Source organism: Hylaeus volcanicus, chromosome 8, assembly GCF_026283585.1.
Source record: "Hylaeus volcanicus isolate JK05 chromosome 8, UHH_iyHylVolc1.0_haploid, whole genome shotgun sequence".
In the NCBI taxonomy this organism is placed as follows: Eukaryota; Metazoa; Arthropoda; class Insecta; order Hymenoptera; family Colletidae; genus Hylaeus; species Hylaeus volcanicus.
Window position 1 is genome coordinate 5,875,576 of NC_071983.1, and position 23,206 is coordinate 5,898,781.

General features: G+C 39.5%; 2 protein-coding genes across 7 annotated transcripts in view; one reads left to right on the forward strand and one right to left on the reverse strand.

Annotated features, from left to right (window-relative positions):
• Positions 1 to 211: 211 nt before the first annotated feature.
• Positions 212 to 14,465, reverse strand: LOC128881146 (SEC14-like protein 2). 3 transcript variants are annotated; one of them, XM_054131908.1, is made up of 11 exons: positions 14,318 to 14,465; positions 10,666 to 10,818; positions 5,884 to 5,953; positions 4,833 to 4,876; positions 2,197 to 2,314; positions 1,902 to 2,111; positions 1,412 to 1,492; positions 1,132 to 1,331; positions 860 to 1,008; positions 650 to 801; positions 212 to 573 (listed from the first exon to the last, which is right to left on the reverse strand). In XM_054131908.1, the coding sequence occupies exons 2-11, from the start codon at positions 10,714 to 10,716 to the stop codon at positions 461 to 463; spliced, it is 1,188 nt and encodes a 395-aa protein (XP_053987883.1). In that variant the 5' UTR covers positions 10,717 to 10,818; positions 14,318 to 14,465; the 3' UTR covers positions 212 to 460. The 3 variants fall into 3 exon arrangements, with proteins under 3 accessions (XP_053987883.1, XP_053987884.1, XP_053987885.1); XM_054131909.1 differs by lacking the exon at positions 14,318 to 14,465 and adding an exon at positions 12,105 to 12,119; XM_054131910.1 differs by lacking the exon at positions 14,318 to 14,465 and adding an exon at positions 8,164 to 8,282 and having other exon boundaries at positions 10,666 to 10,806.
• Positions 14,466 to 14,482: 17 nt separating this feature from the next.
• LOC128881152 (calcium release-activated calcium channel protein 1-like) overlaps positions 14,483 to 23,206 on the forward strand; it is a 16,986-nt gene continuing 8,262 nt past the window's right edge. The window contains exon 1 of one of the 4 annotated variants that reach the window (XM_054131925.1): positions 14,483 to 14,680. In XM_054131925.1, coding sequence (XP_053987900.1) covers positions 14,596 to 14,680 — 85 coding nt within the window. In that variant the 5' untranslated portion in view covers positions 14,483 to 14,595. Of the gene's footprint in view, positions 14,681 to 15,259; positions 15,582 to 17,762; positions 18,005 to 22,214; positions 22,486 to 23,206 lie in introns of those variants that run through there. The other 3 variants (XM_054131929.1, XM_054131927.1, XM_054131928.1) reach the window with 3 other exon arrangements.

The following is a 23,206-nucleotide window of genomic DNA, read 5'->3' on the forward strand; positions in this document are numbered from 1 at the left end:
TACGATATGCAATCGAAGCCAAAACAAGCAACTCTGTAAGTCTTGTGCAATAAGTATTATTTTCAAAGTTGTTTGCTATAAAATTGTTTGTTTTATTGTTAAAAACCTTGGTAAAACATTCTCCCTCTTTTTACAAACATGTACACACTTAACTATGATGCATGTATAAACTCTCTACACGTGTAATAAAAATAACTAGAACTATTACAAATACCATATAACATTTTTTAATACAATCGAAGAATCGAACAATTGTACATACAAACGAAAGTCTTAGAAATGTACAAATAAGTTAGTTATGTAAAATTTATTGATATAACAAAATATACTTTCGTAGAATGATTTTTGGTATTTTGATAAAATATGAATAAAAAGAACAGTAACAGAAATAGAAGACCATTGTTTTCCTGATAGGCTAATAATACATTCAGGAATGTATTAATCGAAAGCAACCATTTTATTATGAAGTAGTTGACGTAATTTCTTGCGATTCCGATGGTGGTAAAACTCGTACCGAATAATGAATTTTCTTGCTTCTTAAAAGACTGTAACTGTTATCAAAAACGACCGAATCTAAAACAGATAAAATTACCGATACGTCATCTCCATCGTTACATATTTAATCCAATCAAATAAGTTATTTACTCACATGTAGCAGGTGCTTCGCAAGTTAAAATTCCAATTTCGTCCAATTGATGAGCAGCTACTCGTCGTACAGGAACAATTTCCTTTTTCGTCCCGTTCGTATCCTTTTTCAGTATGCCAAATTTAATATCGTGGTCCTCTGACCGAAATTCCCAACTAAAAACATTCCGGATTAGGAACATAGAAATCACTCTATCGCGAATAATTCATATACCTCAATAAGGATCCCATTTCTGATGCTGACATATCGAGCACCAGCTTTCCACCCTTTCGAATTGTCACAGTTGTAAAATCGTTCTGTTGCTTATCCTTGTCCACATTTTCTACATACATCTCCTTTGGTATCTTACCACCCAGACAAATCTGAATTCAATTAAAATTCTGGATTGATTCGCTAATACGACTTTGTATTCTATCATAACTATTTCGAATGTTTGTTTTATTTATAAAACACGTGGATTTAGAGATTCGACCAAAGTTCTTTACCTTCGTTCGAACCTTCGTGTTGCCATCTGGATCGGTAAGGGTGCCTCCAAAAAATGCTGGCACCTGATCTCTTTCGATATTAGAAAATATCGCCGATTGCCACTTTGGCGGATCAGCCTTGTATATCTGAATCTTCGACAACGTGTACTCGTTCATAAATTTCTTCGCGACTGAAAACGCTAACGCGAACACTTTAGGTGCTGGAAGTAAAGAAAAAAAAAAAATTATAAATACAAGCCGCAGCTTCGCAACGTACGCGTTATACGCGTCGGTGATTTACCGTTAATTATGTAGCAGGTCTTTAGGATCTCGGGGTAATTGGCTTCGTACATTTGGATTAGGGTGAGGACGACTTCTCCAGCTGAAAAAGAAGTTTGCTGTTAGCTTCTCGGTAGACATAATCACATTTTTATTTGTTCATCGTGAAATTCGAGTACTAATTTGTGCGCAACAGCGATAACAGAATCAATGTCGAGAGAAAAAAAATAATTCTCTCGACTTCCTGTTAGAGAACGAAAGACATTGCAAAAAGTGGAGAGCTCGCAAAAGTAAATGTGAAAGGAATAGTATCGCGACGGACAAAAATCGCGCGAGTATTCGATCATTCCACGAAGTATAAATTTCGTAAGCGAAAAAATATCGCGGCGTTATGTAATCGCCTGTTAATGATCTGTTTTTGTGGACCAAAGGAAATTTAGCCGCTCGAAAAGAGCCTTTTGATCGAAATAGTTGTATAAAGGCTTGCGTAATAGCGAACAGCGTGGTTTTACCTGGCCTCCACAGGTATTGCCTCAAATTAAATCCTTGCATGTCGAAAATCACGACCACCTCGCCAGCTGCAGGGCCGTGTTTCTTCATTTGTTCGTGAGTTATTTTCAGGTACTCCTCCAAACATTGTATAGTGACTCTGATCATGTCCCGCCGCGAAACTACGTGCAGGATACCGTACAAGTCCAGCGCGTCGAAATATATAACGATCACTGCGAAAAAGGTTGCTTTTAGTTAACACGTCGAAAATACAATATAATTGTATGTTCAGAAATTATACTTTACTAGAAACTTTACCTGGCGCTCCATCCTTATCGAAACCGCATAGTCCATGAGGCAGAAAATCTTTAAGAATTTGAGGTGGATCCCATTCGGGTAATTTGTCGACTTCCCATTGTTTCCGCCACTCCATAGACTGTGGAAAAGAAATGCGAATTAAAAAGAATTCGAAACGATAAATAATTGTGCTTACGTACATGTACGCGACTTAATCAGACGTCGATTAGAACGAACGTTGTATATAAATTTCGCTCCAAAAATTCTCTTTTCAGAGGACACCCAAAGACCTAGTTAATAGTTTTCACTGGCCAGTGATCCCGTTTCTAAAAATTCGGTTTAGAAACGAAACGGCGTGGATAATCATCCGCGGGGTTGTGAAATTTAATTCCCACTTCGGTTTACGAAGAGAAAGGAAAACGCGATTGCAACTAATGCATCGCAATATCCGTTATTCTATCGAAAAAGAAAGTATGTAGTAACTTTGAAAGTTTTCGTGTGTCAACGATTGCGTCGCGTGCTTTGACCAATAGCCGAAACGCGTATGGACTCGTGGAACGAAAAAGTTCTAGCCACGATTATCGCGAGACTTGTCGCGAACATTACAGAAATCCTGTTACAAACGCCCGCAGAAAACGAAAGAAACTTTTGGGACAACCTAATGGAATGGTTGTTTATTCGACACAAGTGCCGAAATCGCTATAAAAATGAAAGAATGAACAAGTCGGGAAAGAGAGATTATTTTATGAAAGGCGAATAATTAAAACATGCTTTTTTTGTCTTAGTTCTCTAATATCCAATTAATCACCTTTCGTAAAAAAAAAATTTCTTTCCGTTCTTTTCCTCTTTTACTACGAATATCAATCCCCGCCGTCAAAGTGCTCACAGAGCAGATAGCATAAGCAAATATTTTCTTTCTACTTAATCGCTTCCATTTACAATCGCATCAGCGATACGCACGATGCCCGATAATAGTCATTATACGCGCAGTGAGAACATAAAAGCACGCGACACCGTGATCCCACAATGAATGCTTCCTTATTTTAGTCGCACGTTTTCTTTCCCGCTTCTTTCGGGAAAGCAATTTGCTCGACACTCTTCTCGCTGTTTCTCAGGGTGTAATTAAGTTTGCAAAATGATGCTAGAACGGAGTAGGTGACATTTAAGTTGAGGGGCGGGGAGGTTGAGAATGAAAACTAACAATTCACGACAAAGACAATCGGCTGCAACGATAGGAAAACGAGACATAAATTCTCGAGGGAACTCTTCGAAGAGGATTCCTTTTTGATCTCGCCTTTGTCGATAGCAAGGTGTGCAATTTTCATTCTTTATACGTCTGTAATTACCCGTTACCCGTGTCTAATTATTTACCCGTGGCAACAAGAATCTGTAATCTATCATCGAGCAAAGGTAAATTAAAACTGGGGAGGGATGAGGCACGTTGCTTCCTGATTGATTACAGGTCGAACTTTCGAACAAGCTCGTCATAGAAAAGAAGAAGTATCGTGGAAACGAAAGTGTGTCTCGACGATCTGCAAACCACGAAACGCATCATCGTTGTTTATATGTTAAACAATTCATTCGCGGCACTCTCTCCGCGCTCTTTGGACTGAAGTGTAAATTGAACGTTTACGCATCGTTTCCGTCAGGTAATTTTCTGCTTGATCGCCGAACCATCTCGATGCTTTATTTAACGGTTGGTTAGTTCTGTTATCGACGAATCGGGAGAAATACACGTTTCCATTCCAAAGGTATTCTAACATTATTTCCGCGAATCAGAATTGGCAAGGATCCTAAGCTCCTGAGGTTCGAGAATTATTTTTATGGTTGGAAACAATTTTCGGTTTCGTTTTTCAATTTTAAATGTAATTTAAACTTGTACGTCGGGTTTCAACCGCTGTCGTTCAATCTATGATTGATGTAAGTTTTCTAAACTGGTGATTAGGAAACGTTAAAGAGTACGTTCCATATACACGATTTAGGAGGAAGTAGATATCAGTATAAACAGCAAAAAGCTACTCTGATCGAGATGAATGATCTCTCTTCCTCCAAATTTCTTCTTCTTGCTACATTCGGACGAATTTTATTTAAGGTTCCGCACGATTTTAACCGATGCAAGTATTAGGTTGTCTCAAAAGTTTCTTTCGCTTTATTAATAAGTAATACGTACACAATATTTTATGTCTAATGTTACATTATTGAATTGTGTACGATTCATTTTGCTCCGTTACTGTTACCACATCAACATCTAAGAAATTCGATTGTCTATTTATATAAACACTGTCACACAAAATAATTGAGTGCAAATTACGAAAGAAACTTTTGGGACAACCTAATAGAATGTATAGAGCGGTTGTTATCTAATCTAAACTGTACAAATGAGACAAATTGTTTTAGTAAATAGAAGTAAAAGTATACTTTAAAGTCTTTATCGCTTTTGCAAGCCAAGCATTAAGTCTTATTGTACTCAAACAATTCTATTAGTACAGCATTGTCGACTTTCAGTAAACTGTCCTCGTTCGCCGTAGCATGTTTTTTTTGAAAGCTAACTGTTCAACTGAATGCACAATACAAACAGCTTTCCTATGTAATTGTTATGAAACTGAAAGCAGAGACGCGGTTCGAATACGTAATTGAATGTTTAAAAACACACTTACATCTCGTAGCATCTTCTCCGCGGCGGCTGGGTCCCATTTTCTGGCTGAAAAAAGAAACGCATGCTCTTTGAATATTTTTTTTCACGAGACATCAAAGAATTTTACATATCCAACGCGTTTCATACTTGAGATTTCATCTAATCGATCGCATCGGAATAATAAGTATCGTGTAAATAAAAGAAAAATATTATTTAATCTTGTCTCGACGTCAAATTTTTGATAACAACGTGCAAAGTGTGTAACAGATAACGACACCGTTGATACGATGCAATCCAGTATCTTTCAATCATGAACAAATTCGAGATAAGTGTACACGTTACACAAGATTTCATCAAAGTTTAAAATCGTTGAAAGATCCAGCGTTAAATTTTTATGCCAGCAATGATCTCGTCGATTTTTAAATGCTCCAAGTCTGGTTCTATACAAAAAAAAAAAGAAAAATAAACGTTAACATCGTTGATAACTTGTCCGAACTGCTCGTACGAACGACTGCCTATACTTCGATACCGGCTTTCCTGAAACTACTAAACCTTTTTTCCACGAAAGTCTGCATTCGTCGTTAAAATATTAACCGTGACTTCGTGAAGTTTAATTTCGAATACAGAGTAGATACGTCATTATGCGAGTTCTTGTACGTGTATAGTTACTCGTTGACGATGATCGACCGCGAATAAATGTTCACAATTGAAAGATATTCCATGGAAATTGCCAATGCTTGAACGAAGTTACTATTCCTTGACCGTTGACCGAGAAACTTCTTATTATTCATCGAAAGGGGAAACCTCTTCGATACCGCACGGTGAAAAAATTTTGTAAAACGATTACATTGTCCGGTGAAACTAACGATGTCGAACGCGCATGGTTTGTGGATAACGCGTGATAACGCGAAAATAGTAGTCATCTCGAGACGGTGCCGATCGGAATGAAATAAGTGGACGTGAATTACTTAATGGTGCATAAAAGCGATAGTTCGGTTCGAGCACGCATAGCGTAACGCGCCTAACGTTGGGAAACTGTGCGAACGGTTGCAGTAAATTTCAAGTATTCATACCTCTTAGCCAGCGCAGTAGAAAGTAATCGTCGTGATGCGGTTGCAAAATGTTTTGAACTGACCGCCTAAACTGAAACCAGAAATTTGCAGGGATTACTCGTTTACGTAACGCCCATATCCTTGCAAAACGCGCATGCATCGCAATCACTTACACGCCTGCAATTATACTGTACAATTCTATATTATTACTGTAGTTATATTGTCGAGTATAGTTACAGGGTCACGGTGTACAGTTAGTCTGTTAAAGTAGCGAAAATGATGCAACGTAATTAGCACATAGTCAGCGCATCATAGTTAATTACTATAGAGTAGTAGCTCATAGTAGAAATATATACTATAGTACAGTAATTTATAATTTAACTATAAAATATCAGGTCTTGTCGGAATAGTGCTATTACACTACAGAAGAATTACTGTAGTAACTACACCACGACTTTGGTGTACACTACAATCCTCGTTGTGTTTCTAAGATCTCCCATAGTACTGCACAGTTTCTTCCTCGAAGAATTTACCGCAATTCGTTCCATCCAAGATTAGCGAAAACTATTCTTCCGCGAAACAATTCAGCGTTTTTACGATTAGGAGAAAAATAAGTGTTCGACCATTTCGTTTCCGTGGCGTTCATAAAACCGATTGCGTTTACTTTCACGCGAACTTTTCGCCACGTCCAACTAGGCCACTTAGCCCAACTCCAAATACCATGAGACGAGTGTGAATTATATTTCATCTGAAAGCGACATGTGTCTTTGGATAGTTAATAAAGTCTATCGTCGAGACAATCTAATAACGTACTCGTACGTAATGAACGTTTCGCTCGCAGTGCGAATTAGGCCAACCAGTTTGTCACCGCGATTGATTGCATTTTAAAACAGAACTGGCGCGCATGATTTGCGTCCGCGGCTAATGCAAAGAGAAGGAGGCAAAAAATTCAAAGGTGAGACGATCGAACGATACGTGCAACGATTACTTCACTTCAATGGAACCGGTTCTTTTTTTTTTTTCCTTTCCGAAGAGAATCCTTGAGGTACAAGACGCGAGGCTCACGGCGAAATTGTCCGTTCTCGCTGCTCGCAGGATCTTTACAATCACAGTAATTGCAAAATGTCCTCGCAATCTTTCCATTCCCGGATGGGCGAGCTCAAAGAACGAAATTGCTCGCTTCTGTGTCAGCCTAAATTGGTCATTAGACGATAGCACGATGCCATGCCATGTTCGGCGAGGAACGCTTAAAATCGTGCAATTTACGACGCAACCAATTTTTTTTTCCATGAGAAGTGGAATTAAAAATAAATAATACGATGGCAGAGCTTCGAAAGAACACGAGCAAAATTGTGTACATATTCGATAGCGCAAGCAGTATTCTCTTTCGCAATGACTCTCGATCGTCTATCCGAATAATTGTAGTTTGCGTTTGACAACGAAAGAAAAGCGAAATAAATATTTGCATCGATTCACGAAGAACGCGCGTGACGACAGAGAAAATATTGTGGAGTCACGACTATGTGACGTCCACAAAGGTGCGTGTACCGCAGTTTTTCCTTCGGGTACATTAAAACTTTATAAGTGCGGCAAAAAGTTGTAAAGTATCGATAGATCGCGGATGTTACTCATCTATAACGTTTATGTATTCCACATAGACAGAATATGTATACTCGTGCGAAAGGAAATCTGAACGTTGTCCGGTTAATTTATGAGGTATATCTGCATACGTTCTGCATGTGTTTTCCAAATTAGCACACACAATGGAGAACCGAAATACCAAAGCCGAAGTCTGTCTATTACAGATTATTACAGACTGTGACTATGCAACAGGATGGTACGGACTACAGCGATTTAACAAATGCGTAACATAGTAATGGACTCAGATTCCAGCGTAATAACTCGACGTCATAAAGTCAATACGACGACGGAGAGGTGCAAGCGTACCTTTGTTTTCTTTTTTAAAGATTTTTCGACATAATCGACAGAGGCGAATCTGGTCGACAAAGCTAGACGCTGATCTTTACCAGTAATCAAGCTTTACTATAACCAAAGCTGTGAGAATGCGTTAAATGTCAAACAATATGCGCCGTGTCGTCAATCGCAAATGCAAAATAGAATTAATCGCAACATCGCGGAATGTCAATTTTTTTTTTTTGTTACTTTGTAATCGTCGCTCTTTAATCGTTCACGACGCAGTTCGCAAAGGTTAATCGTATTCCTTACAACTGGGTGACACTTCCGAATGCTCCACGCACAATACGAAACAAAGCGATTAAAAATGTGCATGCTTGATCGTACCCTACTCTTTCCTTCGACAGAACGTTAAAGACACTCGGCGTTCGTCTACCTTCCAGACCTCGAAGCTTCGGCTATTTCGGGACTTCTTTAAGGACTTCAGCGACAATTCTCTAGGATATCTACGAAAAAAAGAAAATATATACAAGGTGTCCCAGCATCGGTGGTACAACCGAGGTGGTGGTGATTCTACGTGAAAAAACAAATCGAAAATAAGGAATAAAATGTTGTCATTCGAAGTTTCGTTCTCGAGAAAATCGGTTTTGAATATTCAGCGAGTACGCGTACACATGACTATAGTTTAGATGAATGGATCCCGATACGAGTCGTATGTATGTTTATACATATGACACTTATAAGTAGTACTCGCATCGTTAGTATCAAGATGACGCGCTGTATTACTCATTTCTGTCTACGGATTTAGAGCGAATTTAAAGTCTGTATCGAGATCCATCTATTCTAGGCGATAGTTAAGTGTACCCGTACTCGCTTAATATTCAAAATCGATTTTCTCGAGAACGAAACCTCAAATGACAAAATTTTATTCCTTATTTTCGATTTGTTTTTTCATATAGAATCACCTTCTTCTCGGTTGTACCACCGATGCTGGGACACCCTGTATATGCCGAATTGAATAACCTCCTCCTTCTCGAAGTCGGCTAAAAAATGATGGTCCACGCGGACACCAATGCCTCGTATCCGACACTATCTGGAAAATTTCATGGGGTTCGTTCGAATAAAATAACTCCTCAAAAAACGAAATTATTCGTATGAAATTTTCTGTACGTTAAAATTTGTTTCCTAAATTTGTTTTTCAAATTTAATTTTTCACCATTTCATTCACCGTCGAAAACCAGAATAACGGAACACCTATTATCACATTTTTATCTAGGCAATTACTGGTAGTTGATTTTCACACGAGTGACCCTCCTTGAACCTAGTCCAGTGATTTGTTATAGCGATTCAATAAAAAGCAAAGAGAGCGTAGTTTTTTTTTGGGGGGCGGGACAGAGCGTTGAACGTGGCCACCGTGCTTTTACCTAGCGACGTGTAAACCATTAGTTCGATGGAATTCGAAATCCAGGATGTATGTCGACGACCGAGCCTAATCTTTAGCGGCGTCACGTTGCGAACCGCGCGTTAAAGGACGGTGTAAAGAAAGTGCCGTTTTACTCAAAGAGAACGTTCTCTCTCTTTCTCTCTATCGATTACCGAGGAAACTTTTGTAGGAACTGTCTTTCACGTTGAACGAGGGGAGAAGTTAACTGCCGGCAGACGTAGCTTCGAGGAAGAAATCGCCTAGCGAAAACGAAAGGTGCTGCAGAACCTCGACGCGTGATGAAGTGATTTTCAGCGGGAGAAATCTTTCGACTAATGACATGTTTCTCGCGACGAGAGTCACGACGAAAACCGCGCTCGTTCGATGAAACTAACATCGAATCTTTGGCGATCGAGGTACACGTCGACGTACAGCTCTGATTGTGGTAGGTTGGCCAAAAAGGTTCGTTCGTATCGTCCATTTTGTTCTGTGATCTTTTCCATGTTTTGAAATTTGCCATGCAGGTCCTCGAGTTGATACCAAACCTACTAACGTTCATTTGTACCTATTTCTACTGCGACCAAACAAAGTCTTGAGACACTTTTTTCCATTTGGAAAAAAGGAATTTAAATGCAAAAATATTTCACGTTGAATGAAATCGAATCCACGGATGTCCCGGAAAGTTACCAACGTCGGTTCATTGTGTGAAACACACAGTTTCCCTGAACATTTGCATTATTCCGCGTGATCGCTCGTACACTGCATCTGGATGTTTGTTGCGCGTCTCGATCGTACGTTCTTCCTTTACCAAGTTTCAGAACTCGTACGCGACACATGTGCTTAATACGGAGTCGGTGTTGCTTGGTTGAATTACGAAAGAAGTGGAACTCGATATTGGTGTCAATAGCGGCGCCTGTACAGCTATGCTACTGTATCTTCTCGATGAAACTTTTACTTTTTTAACAAGCGAGGAGAATTCGTCGGGACCTCTGAGTAAATCTAATCGGTTAATTTGCATTCCGTGTCCAGGGAATATTCGACCTACTTAGAGAATCGGAAAGTCATCTGCTCGAGTACGGTCACTTTTCACGAAGGTGTACAGTACTTGACAGATCCAAGAAGACCCTAGTCGGAGTTATACAAAGTCACCTATCCTCGAAGCGAATGGATTATACGGTCGAATGAATTTATGTTTCGCAGCAGGACGGCAACAACGAGATACCAACTCGTTTACTATCGGTAATGTATCTAGCGTTCCATCGTTCAATCCCACGAAACGACTCTAAATTCGTATGCAGAGCACTTCGTCGAACGCTATCTCGCTGCACTGTTTCAGCAACTATGAGAGAAAGAAACCAATGAGAATCATCCTCGAGCTTTTCCCTCTGAATGCCAATTCCGTTGACCTCGACCTTCGCAGTCGCGGTCGCGCATCCGTTATGATGGATTCATCGAAGGTTACTTACTTTCATCAACGCGAATCGCTGGTCGTCCGCCAAATTCAGTGATCTCGACATTCTTGCTCTCGGTACAGCCACTGCTCGATGGTCCTTCCTCTATAGTCGTTGCTCTCGTGCAATGCGTTCTACCTCTTCTCCGTCGTCTCTTATTTCGCAGTTCTAAAATCGATAGCAGGTTTGAGCATGTTGTCTTTTACGCCCGAGGCACCGCGTCGCAACGCGCACCCAACACTTTCCTCCTCCTTTCAACTTTTTACTTCGTATTTTCCTTATTACTGAATACAACGGAGAGGAAGTGTTGCTGGTCGATGAATTATGTTTCTTTTTTGCATTTCTCGACGATTTCGGGCGTCCCAAAAATGCAAATAAACCGGTTACAAAATACTTATATATGTATGTCGATCTCTGGTTCGTTTTATGACTTAAGAATTTATTTTGAACTTTGGTATGCCAATGTGTTTATGTATATAGGTCGTATTTATATGTATATCCTGAAAACGACAGTGGATATTATACAATGCTTACGTTTATCTAAAAGTAATCCGATCTAGACAAATGCTATATGTCTAGAACCTCGTTACAAATATAAACGTGTGTCTCAAGTCTATCAGATAGCATACCGATTCGATCAGTTTAATTCTGCAATTTTATCTTGCGCCTACGTGCTGCATGTACTTCGAACTATGTGTCATCAAAGTATTTACACGAACCTCTTACATATTTTAATCAAACGACGTAAAATAAAACCGTGCGAATAGTTGCATTGTATGCATACTTATTCCATCGCTTGCTATACTATTAGATCGTCCCAAAAGTTTCTTTCGTAATTTGCGCTCAATCATTTTGTGTGGCAGTGTTTATACAAATAGACAATCTAATTTCTCAGATGTTGATGTTGTAACAGTAATGGAGCAAAATGAATCGTACACGATTCAATAATGTAACATTAGACGTAAAATGTCGTGTATGTATTGGATTGTCTAGAAAGTTCGTGGCAACTTTTAAGAAAAATTCAAAGGCACATTTGAATTTTGATATATATTTATTGAATTATATAAATACCATTTTGTTCCACGACCTTTTCACTTTTTAAGGGATGCACCCACGTTAATTGTTCTCAACCATTCCGATATAAACACACGTGTACCACCTATCAAAAATCGGCACGGACTTTCCAGACAAACTGATATTATTTATTAATAAAACGAAAGAAACTTTTGGGACGACCTAATAATTAAAATCGATTTACAGATCAACATTGCTTCGATTTGAGAAAATAATACGACGAATATCGCGTCAAGTTCAACAACGCGATAGTGCAAGAACCGCAAAACAACCGCAAAACAACCGCAAATCATCAACAGTGCGTGGTCACCTAAGACACCTTTCATTTATAAGAATTAATAGCTCTCATATACCGTGAATATTTACATTTTGAATCACACCGAGTATTGACTATTCATTAGCTTTAGTTCTGGTACTCGTGAGACTTTCAACGTTGTACCTATCCTGTGGCTAGAGACTTTCGCCCCGTTTAAACGGTGTTCGATGATATTTAAGGGAGGAGTCTGGCCCAGCTAATGTATTTTTCTAATGCATATAATTTCCAGATATAATTAATTTTTGTTATCGAAACTTTTTTTTACATGTAAAGGGACGTTCAAAGAAGAAAATTTGACAGTATAGATTTGATTCGAATGTATACATATATAGATATATGTAGTAGTCGCAAGGAAAGGATTCGGTCTTTTTTTTTATCCGATACACTTGATTCAACGTTTAAATCGAAGGTAATTGAGTTTATATGCTTATGAACCTCGACTCTTAATGAATTACTATTATAACATAAAGTTATCGCAAAAAATCGGCCGACATGTATCGTTCATTTTCACGTTTTTTCCCGCCATTTTTGCAATTAACAATTTTCGTTTGCAAACTGAGGTTCATACGCATTTTACGTACCTACTAAAGAAACAAATTTTCTGATCTTACCTATCAGATGTTTTCCAAGGGCTCCACGTATCCTTTATATGTAAACAAAGTTTCAACAACAAAAATTAATCATATCTGGAAATTATATGCATTAGAAAAATACATTAGCTGGACCAGACTCGTCCCTTAACTAATTTGCAGCACTCCAACTTTTTAACCGATTACAGCACTTTTTTATTCCGTTAACCACGGTGTACAGTGCACGATCACTGCAACGAATATTATTAATAGAAGCACGTAAGCAGTGTAGAATATCACGCGTAACGAAAAGAAAATGTTTCTAATTTTTTAAATGTGTTGCAATCGAACAAGGTTCTCTCGAAACGAGTTCGAGAGCGCGTCGACCGTAAAGCACGCATCGAGGTACGAGTTACCAATGAGTGTTCCGAGCGCTCATCGACCGTAAAACACGCATCGAGGTACGAATACGATATTACCAACGAGTGTCTTCGCAGCACTCCGTCGAGTTTCTTTCACAACGTCAACAAAAACCAATGGCCGATTGTTTCACTTTGCAAACGAACCGCAAGCCCCCGCGAATGATAGTTTCACTTGGCAAACCAAATACGATGCGACGTTCGTAAATCACTTGAAACCACTCTTCGATCCGTTACCCTGTCTCGTATATTAATGCTTTCTACGCACTCGACGCGACAATTGTTTATTATTATAACAAGGGATGTCCACTCGTTCGATCTCTTCGTGCCTATCTTTAGCGAACTATTTCTTTTTGATGCAGCCGTTTTCAATGTTCGTCGTTTGATTAAATTGAAATTAAAATGAATCGCTCTGTATCGTTGTTCATCGAAGGATCACGTTGAACTCGAGAGTTGAACTTTAGGCAAACGCACAGGTGATATTGCGATGGCAGCATAAATCGTCTAAACTTGGTTCGTATTGAATTTCTGATTGAACATGAAGGGGTTAAATAGACAAATAAGTGACGTGTGCGAAGTTAGCCTCGCACTTTTCGAATGTTGAGTTTTTCTCTCTTGCGCCGTGTTGCGCTATATTTGTGCCGAATTGTGCCGTGAACCGCGACTCTGTAAGTCAAAGCGTACTCGAGAAAATTGAACAAAACAACATTTTTGACAGCCCCGCGCTTTTCGAATGTTGAGTTTTTCTTTTTTGCGCCGTGCTGTGCTATATTTGTGCCGAATTGTGCCGTAAATAAGAGATCGGCGGTGATTAAAAATGTTGATATTTCCGAATTTTCTTCGATTGCGCCGGATTGTGCTAGACTAGCACAACGACTTTTCCTAATTACAGAATCTCGTCAGATCGCCAGATATCGCAACGTTGACAACGTTAGGAATCAGACGTCAGGAATTTGCATTCGCATTCGCACGCGCTCGCGGTTAGCGGTGTGCAGTAATACCTCGATAAATGCACAAGCTCGGGATTGAAAGTGTGCATTTATCACGGAGTTCCCACATATTGTTTGATCTTTGCCGACAGCTTATTTCTTTTCTTAATTGTTATTGATGTCACCGATCTCTTATTTACGGCACAATTCAGCACAAGTATAGCACGATACGGCACAAGAAAGAAAAACTAAAAATTCGAAAAGTGCGGGGCTAACTTCACACACATAAATAAGTAAATAAAATCGTCGACACGGTCTGGACGTTCGGAAAACGCGTGAACATTGTGGTTGCCGGCTTACTTTGTGGTGCAACAGGTATCTCGTGCGGTCACCGCGACCGCGCTCCAGTTCGAGAGCCAATTCTTCACTAAAAATGAATGCTCCGCGTATGACCAACGACCAAAGAATGGCAGTGTTCTGTTCACCGCTGTTCTCGATGCCGGCGCTACGTGCCTCGACACCCCACCACTTCCTCGAACGCGCACAGGTTCACCCGTAGGGGAGCGGAAATCGATCGGGACATCGACTCGATCGTCTTCCCCGACGATCCACCTGAAGATACTCAACGCTCCACCGAAATGAGCTCCTCCTCTTCCGCGGAGTGCAGTTTACATTGGGAACGATGCAGCATAAAAGTGGGCAACGTGAAATGCGCGCGAATTTGTGAGTAAACTTGTAGCGGACGTTTGGTAGTCGGCTTTACAACCGCTTAATTTGCGTTATTACGCGTACTTAACCGTCGCACCGTCGCTCGATTGAGATTTCGAGCTAAACGTAACCTTCGGCTATTCAGAGATGGGCAAAATTTGTATCCAGATGTGAGAGCTTTCTGTACGTTCTGAATGAAATTTCGAGTTAAACGATTCTCAATACGATGTTTTCGACTGTTATTTATAATCGGAATAAAATTTTGCCCATCTCTGCTTGGTATCCTGAATCGTGTACGAAGTTTGTAACCAACGAGGCGTTGATTGGATTTTTTGTTTTAAATCGCGTGTCGATATCATAACCTCGATAATTTCAAGGGTTCACACAGGTTCGCATGGATTCGCGAGCCCCTGATTTATTTATATAGATCCATAATTCTATTATAAGAGTTCGCTTGTTCGTTGGTGGTGGGGAAGGTCTGAAATTAAAACTGTGTCGGCTGTTTTGATGCACTGGTGGCGCCATCTAGCGAAGGGTTTCGATGTTACCAGGCGAATATTGACTGTCGCGCGCATTCGACCTCGATCGATCTCTCGCTCGAGCGTCGCGCGGCCTAATCATGGCGTAGGATGTTAAAAGTGGTTCGTTCTTTCGTGCATGATTCTCCGTTAGAAAGTCGAGGATTTAGTGGACGTCTTTGTGATTAGTTGCCGTTCGAAATTCGAGGAGGAAACGTGGCCCCATGCGAACCTAACCGTCGGTTGCATCTGTGTCGAAGAATGCAGATCCATTGTAAACGACACGTTATCGGCGTCCTGTACCGGCACAAATTTTGGAAAGAAAGTACACCGCGTAACGGGACTCACTCGCCGGTATCGAAGTTGAACGAATTCTCCGATTATCGGGGACGTATCGAGTAAGTAATTTCTTTTTACGTTTATTCCCCGTTCTAAGTTACGTAGATACTATGAAAAAGATCTGCATCTTGATTACGTGGTCCGTTACGATCACTGTCGCATCGAAGGAAACGTAAGGAACACACGAGTTCTTGTCGTGTCATCTTTTCGTTATGCCTGTACGCGTTCTTATCGTTCTCAGTCGTTTCGTTCGGCTATCATATCCTCTGTGTTTGTGTGTATATATAAATTTCAGATTGCAACGTGGCTTTATATTTGCGGTATAGTTACAGTGGCTGTAGAAAGTATTCGTACACCGATCAATTTCCAAAAAAAACTACGCAAAATTGCAATTTATTAATTTATGTTTTGTAAACAATGACATTCTACATATTCTCGGGAATCTCTAGAATTAATATACCACGAAAAAAGTAGCTATTTATGCAAGTTGCGAAATTAACAAGAAAAAAACAATCGATAGAAATATTGAACCAATAAGTATTCGCATAATTGTTTAATTTTTAAAACTTCGTTTAAAGAAAAGAAATTTATATTAATATTATATTACGTATAATATATATATGGATCTGCATATAATATATATATATACTTCCTTCGTGGGATTTCCTTTTGATTTTATAATTATGGCAACTCTTCTAAGCATTAAATTAACTAAATTATTAGTTATTCGAAGTGGGATCTTCCTCATTCCTCTATTAGAGCCATTTTTAAAAGTACTTTACTGGAGATTTGATGTTTTCTAATTCGCACGGAGCAATAAACTAATGCGTTTGCGTTACAAACTCTGCTGTAAATGGTTCGTCGTAAGAATCGTCCAAATACTTATTGCTTCTATACTTTTACCCACTTTTCACATTTTTTTGTTAATTTCACAAATTATATCGACTAGTAAATGTTGTTTGGACTATATCTACCTTAGAGACTTCCGAGAATATGTAAAATATCATTGGTTATAAAAAAAGGAATTAATAAACTACAATTTCAGAAAGTATTTTTGGGAAATTGATCGGTGTACGAATACATTCAACACCCACTGTAGTTCGATCATTAATCGAAATTAAATATAATATACAAGATATAAGATTCGTATCCCTTTTACGGAAAGAAAGCAAACTTAATGTGCGAATACATCAAATTACGTCTGCTTTAACCTTGTACCGTTTGACTCCGCATTCTATTTAATTGCGTCACTCACTTTCGTTGCTCCGTTGACTCACGGTTATCCACTGTATCGTAAATATGTATATCTATTCGCGATTTGTCAAACCAACGCCAACGTAGATTTGTTTAACAAACTTAAAAAAAACATCATGCATCTGCATCATTGACCATGTAATCTTGATTTATTCTCCTCGATATTTTTTTTGCACTATAAATTCACCGAGTGTGTAATTAATCGGTGGAAGCCGTACCTTTCTACTTTTAATTACGTAAAGAGCGCGTTAGGTGTAAAGAACTGAGTCAAGGTTTCACGCGGAAACGAACGTGTGCACGATCATGTTTATACCTTCGAGGCAATGACCCAAAACAGTGGTGCTTGCATCGGGTTCGGAAGGAGACGAATCTTTTGTTTACGCGTCCTTGGTGCCAAAATATATGCAAACGAAAGCATTAATTACGTGATTCATGGCGTATAGCGATATAACGCACGGTGTTCGTAACTGTCCTTGGAAATCTCGGTTCTAAAAAGAAAAACGCTGTTGGGAAGCACTGACCGAATGGAAACATTAGTAGGTAGGACATTCTGGTTTCAAAAGCACCTTTCTCTCGGTTTCGCTCGAATGGGACGCACTCGACGCCACGCCGTGGCCTGTGAAACAATAAAATACAACAACAGAGCCGTTCTTGCATCATTCCACGGGTTCTTTCGTCTCGCGATTTTCGTGGACGTTCTTCGGCGCGCTAAGTGTTGTTAAGTTATCCGATGTCAAATGTTGGGGTACGACAACAGTCGTTCGAATCGAGGACAATAAATATCATTTATCGAGACAATTGTCGACGGAGTCGCGGCGCTGCGTGCGCGCGTCCAGTTTCCCCGAGTTTGTCGTCTGCCAAGAATCGAGAATCTCGATCGCGTTGCTCCAGTTACGGCGAACGCGAAATTATTCGAGCGAGGAAAAATCGTCGCGCGTCTCTTTCGATGTCACCGGAAGTTTCGTATCGCGTGTGCACGATTTGAAAACCGGCTTATCGAGGCCCGGTTCGAGTAGAACGAGTTAATTATCGCGCGATAACGACCTGTATGTGTAAAGAAGGAAGATGACTTTTGAACCTACTGGTGCTTTTGTAATTTTCGAACATTGTGCGCAATAACCACCGAAACATTGTCGTCTGTTTAATTCGAGTACAGCGGCGCTCGATGTGCGCGTCGAAGATGCGACGATGAAGATGGAGACTCGACGTCGAGCTGAAAATGGTAATTGTAAGTGGGAATTCGTTCGACTGATTTTCGTAGTGAGTCTGAGTTGTTTAAGGAACAAGCATCCGTAGAAGTAATCTAATAAAATCTAGCTAACTTGTCGAGTACTGTCGAGTTGTTCGAATACAAAGGTTTACATGGAAGAATCCAGATGTATCGATACCGATACCGATATACGGTATACCTTTACCAGATATATCTTTTATAACGATTAATGTTAATTCTGAATATCGTCAATAATAGCATCAGGACAGGACCACGCAGAACTAACTGCAATGACGAGACAAGTAATAATTCATCATTTGGAATGTAGCCAGCATAACATTAACAAGAATGCCTCCAGCAGTGATAACGACGCATATTCTTTACTTAATAACGTTAGATTTTTCTACAATAATTTCCCGCGACCGTTCAGATCGTTCAATCTATAGAAACTTTAGACTGTAGGTAATATCGGGTTGTCCGGGAAGTCCATGTCGATTTTTGGTAGGTGGTACAGGTCTGAATATATCGAAGTGGTTGAATACAAATAACATGTATACATCCCTTAAAAGGTAGAAAGGTTGTGGTACAAAATGCCACCAACGTAGTCCAATAAATATATATTAAAATTCGAACGTGTTTTTGAATTTTTCTTAGAAATTGCCACGAACTTTCCAGACAACCTAATATATATCCAAAATATTTGAGTACTCTAAAAGCGTATTAAAATGTTGGAATTATGCCAGAGTTTTTTAGCGTGTGAGCCCTCGCTGACCTTACAGAGTAGAATTAAGTACGCAGAAGTACAAAAAGATTTTTTTCATTTAAATAATGATTCGTTTCTATTTAGTACTATTCCCAGGGTCCTGTCCAAACTTTTCTCCACTTTGTTTAATAATCCTTTTTTATATTTCCAACAGGTTGCTCTTAATATCATCCAACGAGAATAATTTCGTTTACATAAGACAGAATTGAGTTGTATTCATCCAGAGGATCGGATCCATTATTTCCATGGTTCGCAAAACTAGTAAAACGATCTGCACTGTCGACGATCATTCTCGGATAATAGCAGGATACCGTGAATAGCTGGTTACAAGTATACGAATCCCAATAAGAAGGAGTTCCTATATTACGGACTCTTTAGATCTCTAGAATTCCGAATAAAGCCTGCCACTGTTATCGGTCGTTTCTAAAAGATCCGTGACTAAAAAGTTGTTTTCGCGAACAAGTTACGCTTGTCGACGTTTCTGACCCATACGCTCTCTAGTTTCACGCATAACTTCGTTGAAGCTTCATGAACGATTGCGGCTGAACGTCCCATCGTCGGAGTTCCATCGACTCGATCAATTTTTTCCAGTCGAATTGGATACACGTATGCAATACAAACTTTGCACGCGACAGGATCTGCAATAAATCAAACCAGACATTTCTGCGAATCAAAACACCCGCAGCGCTGGTTTCTCTTTTGCTCGCGGAAGATGCTTGAAATTCTCAGAGATTTGATGCACCGGCATAAGGATTTTACGATTCTACGGTTTATTGATACGGAATCACGGGATGTTCAGAGAAAACAGCGTCCAGTGAAAACGAACAGGATTTATTTACGATCTGTGATCTTCCCAATGATAGTATGTACAGCTAAGGACGGAAGTATCCATGCGATATAATGAATCTTCTATATAAATAATTATATTTAAATATATGTACGATCCCGTTACACTATCGTACGTGAACCTTATTATTAATAGGTGAACAGGGACAAAAGTCGATTATAGTATAACTATTAATATAGAAGTTTCAGGCCTTTAATTTCGTCCCTCTGCGTGCATAAAATGTATCGTCTAATATTGACGATGATAGCGATCCATAGAGGATAAGCTGGCTGACGCTCAAAGCGAAATTTCACCGTAGAAATCGAGATTTAAATAGCTCAGACGGCACTTACCATCGACAAGTAAGCTAAGGGTGCCCTGACCACGACCGCGATAACAGACGTCGCGCATCTCTTCTCGAAAAAAGTGCTCGCGTCGTCCTGGATGCTTGCCACGAGAAAAGTCTAAGTAAAATTACCTACTAGCCGACCACCTTGCGTCCCCAGCTCGCCCTGGCGAAATTCGTATACGTCCGCGAGCTCCGCGACTTCTGTTAGAGATTACAGAGAGTTAACACGTTGACTGCCAAACAAACATTCTTTAAAGTTTCTACTAAAATGAAATATTATTTAAACTATCGGAGACTGCATAATCAAACATTTATCGTCGTATTTACTCTTGTAATTTCATCAAAATTCATGAATTTTATTTAAATTCATTTCCTTTGATGCTTGTGATTCGGAATTAATTTTGTTAGTTCTTCGGTGGAAAGCACTGTCACCCACGCGTGGGTGACATGGCGATCAACGTGTTAAACGAAGAGGTGGACGTCTCGGATGCTGGCAATAGTTTAGCAGAGACTAGGTCTCGGTGCATTGTAACGAGCACCCTTTGAAGAAACTGGTTGACGTCCACAGGAATTTATACCACCTTCAAGATCTAGTAGATCATTGGTAATTACGTGCTAACGTCCTTTGTTGCGTTACATTGACAAATGAGGGTCATTGATCGTTAGAGTTTAAACGTGGACGATTATGCCAGAGATAAAGTAGGGGCAGTAAAAACGTAAAGCATGAGTGGGAAGAGGGATACTGCAATTAGAGGCTCGCGTACTTGAATAACTTAAACCTTTGCACTCGAGGCCTTTTTTTTTATTATACTTACCAGCAACTCGAGATGTTTCATAACATTCTATTGCCATGAATTCTAAGCTATCTAGATTTGAGAATAAGGTCGCCTTTACCTCGCCGACGATCATTTTATTGACACTTCGAGCTACAAAGAAATTAAACCTAAAGAAACATTAGGTATTGTAGATTTGGTATCGTAGTATTGTAGATTTATTGAAGATTTGTGTGAAACCTAATGGTGACTGAGAGTCACCTCTCGAGTGCAAACGGTTAATATCTCTACAAGTCGTATAGCAGTTTGTAGCTTTTGAAGAATTAAATACAGTACGCTTTTATAGTCGATATTATAATTAAATATAAACAAATATAACATTAAATATAACATCGTTTTACCTTATTAACAAATCTGTACTCACGATCGCAGACTAGATGTCGTAGAAAAAGAAACTAGTGTCTCGAACGAAGTCGTTAAAAAGGAGATAAATTTATTTCGACCCGACTCAAACGTCGGTCTTTATTTTCATCCATTATTCGATGAACGCACGTGTAGCTGAATATTGTCGACATTCGACAGAACAGTTATTTTCAGAAGTAACGCAACCATTGTGGTAATTCCTGTTCAATTTACACTTCTTTCCTGTTCAAATTACGCTTTTAATTATTTCAAGTGATTTAAATTAAACGGTATGTTTATATTTCAAATCCATAAATCAAATTCATAAAATATATATCATACGAATGTTATATTAATTTTACATAGCATTCTATTTCAAAATATGAAAGAGGAGCACGATATGTCACCAAGCATCCGTGCTAAGTAATGAAGCTCCTGTTTTCGTTACACTGATTTATTCGTGAGATCAAGAATAGTAATCCGCTATAACAAATAGATACACTCCGTATTAAGAATGCGCACTCGTGTCTCTCTGATCCTTGAATCGCGTATGCGCGAGCCTCGTTATACCAGACAATGAGTTAAAACGAGCTATGCGGCATAAATCATCGTCATAAGAAGTAAACAAAAACATCTCAAACTAGTTAGCCAAGTAAAAAAAGAAACAGTGTAAAATACACGAAGAAACGCATAACGTCTACGCGTTCAAAATAATCGCGTTATCATAGTCATAGCAATCGTTGCTGTATCATCGATGTATTTAAATAGTTTACTTACAAAACGAACGTAGCATATCGTTAATGATATATATGTAAGTTTCATTCATAATCTTTATTAAAATTAAAAATTGGTAACTCGTCTAAAGAAGTTCGATTCGCTTAGAATTTTCAATCAAAGTCGTATATTTAAAAGGCTTTTGACGTTTCCAATTTCATAAGAATATATACGAGTACACTATCGCGGTTCGCAGTTTATTTAACAAATAAAAATTCGTTAACAAAAAGACCAAAATTACGTCATTTGATCACAAACTCGGTCCGACGGTCCAAGTTACACACAGATGGCCGATGGCGTTCGGCGATCGTCGGGCGAATTCGGCAACGGTCGTTACCATTCGTCGAGGTTGTATCGCGGCGTCTTATTCAGTATGCTAGTGTCTCTCGTCGCTGTCATTTGGAGCATTTCGGTTTCGCGCGGTGCACGTTTGTTATTCGAGACTTGTGACAACGCGATGTCAGTTTAATACGGGTTCGGGACCCCTCGACAACCATTCAACCTCGTTCCAAACATCATCGATTTCGTAAATCGCAAGCAGTGCGCGGAGCGTTGATCTCCGTCATGAGTTCGCGCGTCGGTGTGCTCGTTTCTCTGGCCGCCCTCGAAATGGTAAATATAATTGCAGGTTTGCGTTCGCGCAACAATATTTATTTTTCACGCCATATGTCTCTGTCCCTCCTAAACTATAAACCTTAAACTCCTTGTACCGTGTTTACGCTGCGTTTATGCTGTACGTTCTCCTTATCGTTGTTCGTATTATGTCATTGAATAATAAGAGTCCAGTGGCGGCAAATCTTTTTTTTTCTTTTTTTTCCTCGCATTCGTAACAGACGCGAACAGTGGTGGCGCAAGGTATCCGGACAATTTGTTGTCCACGTTCGTAACGATGCGACGTCTCCGTCAAACGCATCGTACAAATGCAATCGTTTCTGTCGCCGGCCAACTACTTTCGTTATTCTTCGGCCGCCTTTAATCGCGATTTAATTTCGTACGCGAGCCGCCACGGGGACCGCTACGCATTCTGTGGTCTCTGTATTTTTAGTGATATTGGCACGTATCTCTAAACGATATTAGCTGCAATGGCCACGGCGGCGTAGACAAATCGTTCGCGCTTTTGCAGAAAGTAGAGAACGATCAGCGTTCGCGTCACGTTTTCACCCGGTATCGGCATCTATACGGTGCGTTGCCAGTTGTGAATAAGGTTTGCAAGACTCGTTTAGGTCATTCTTCGTGACACATGACGCGAATCTTTATTAGCATCATAGTAAAAATACATAAACTTTAGATATTGGTACAGAAATCATTTCTGAAGGATCTAATTGGGATTGTA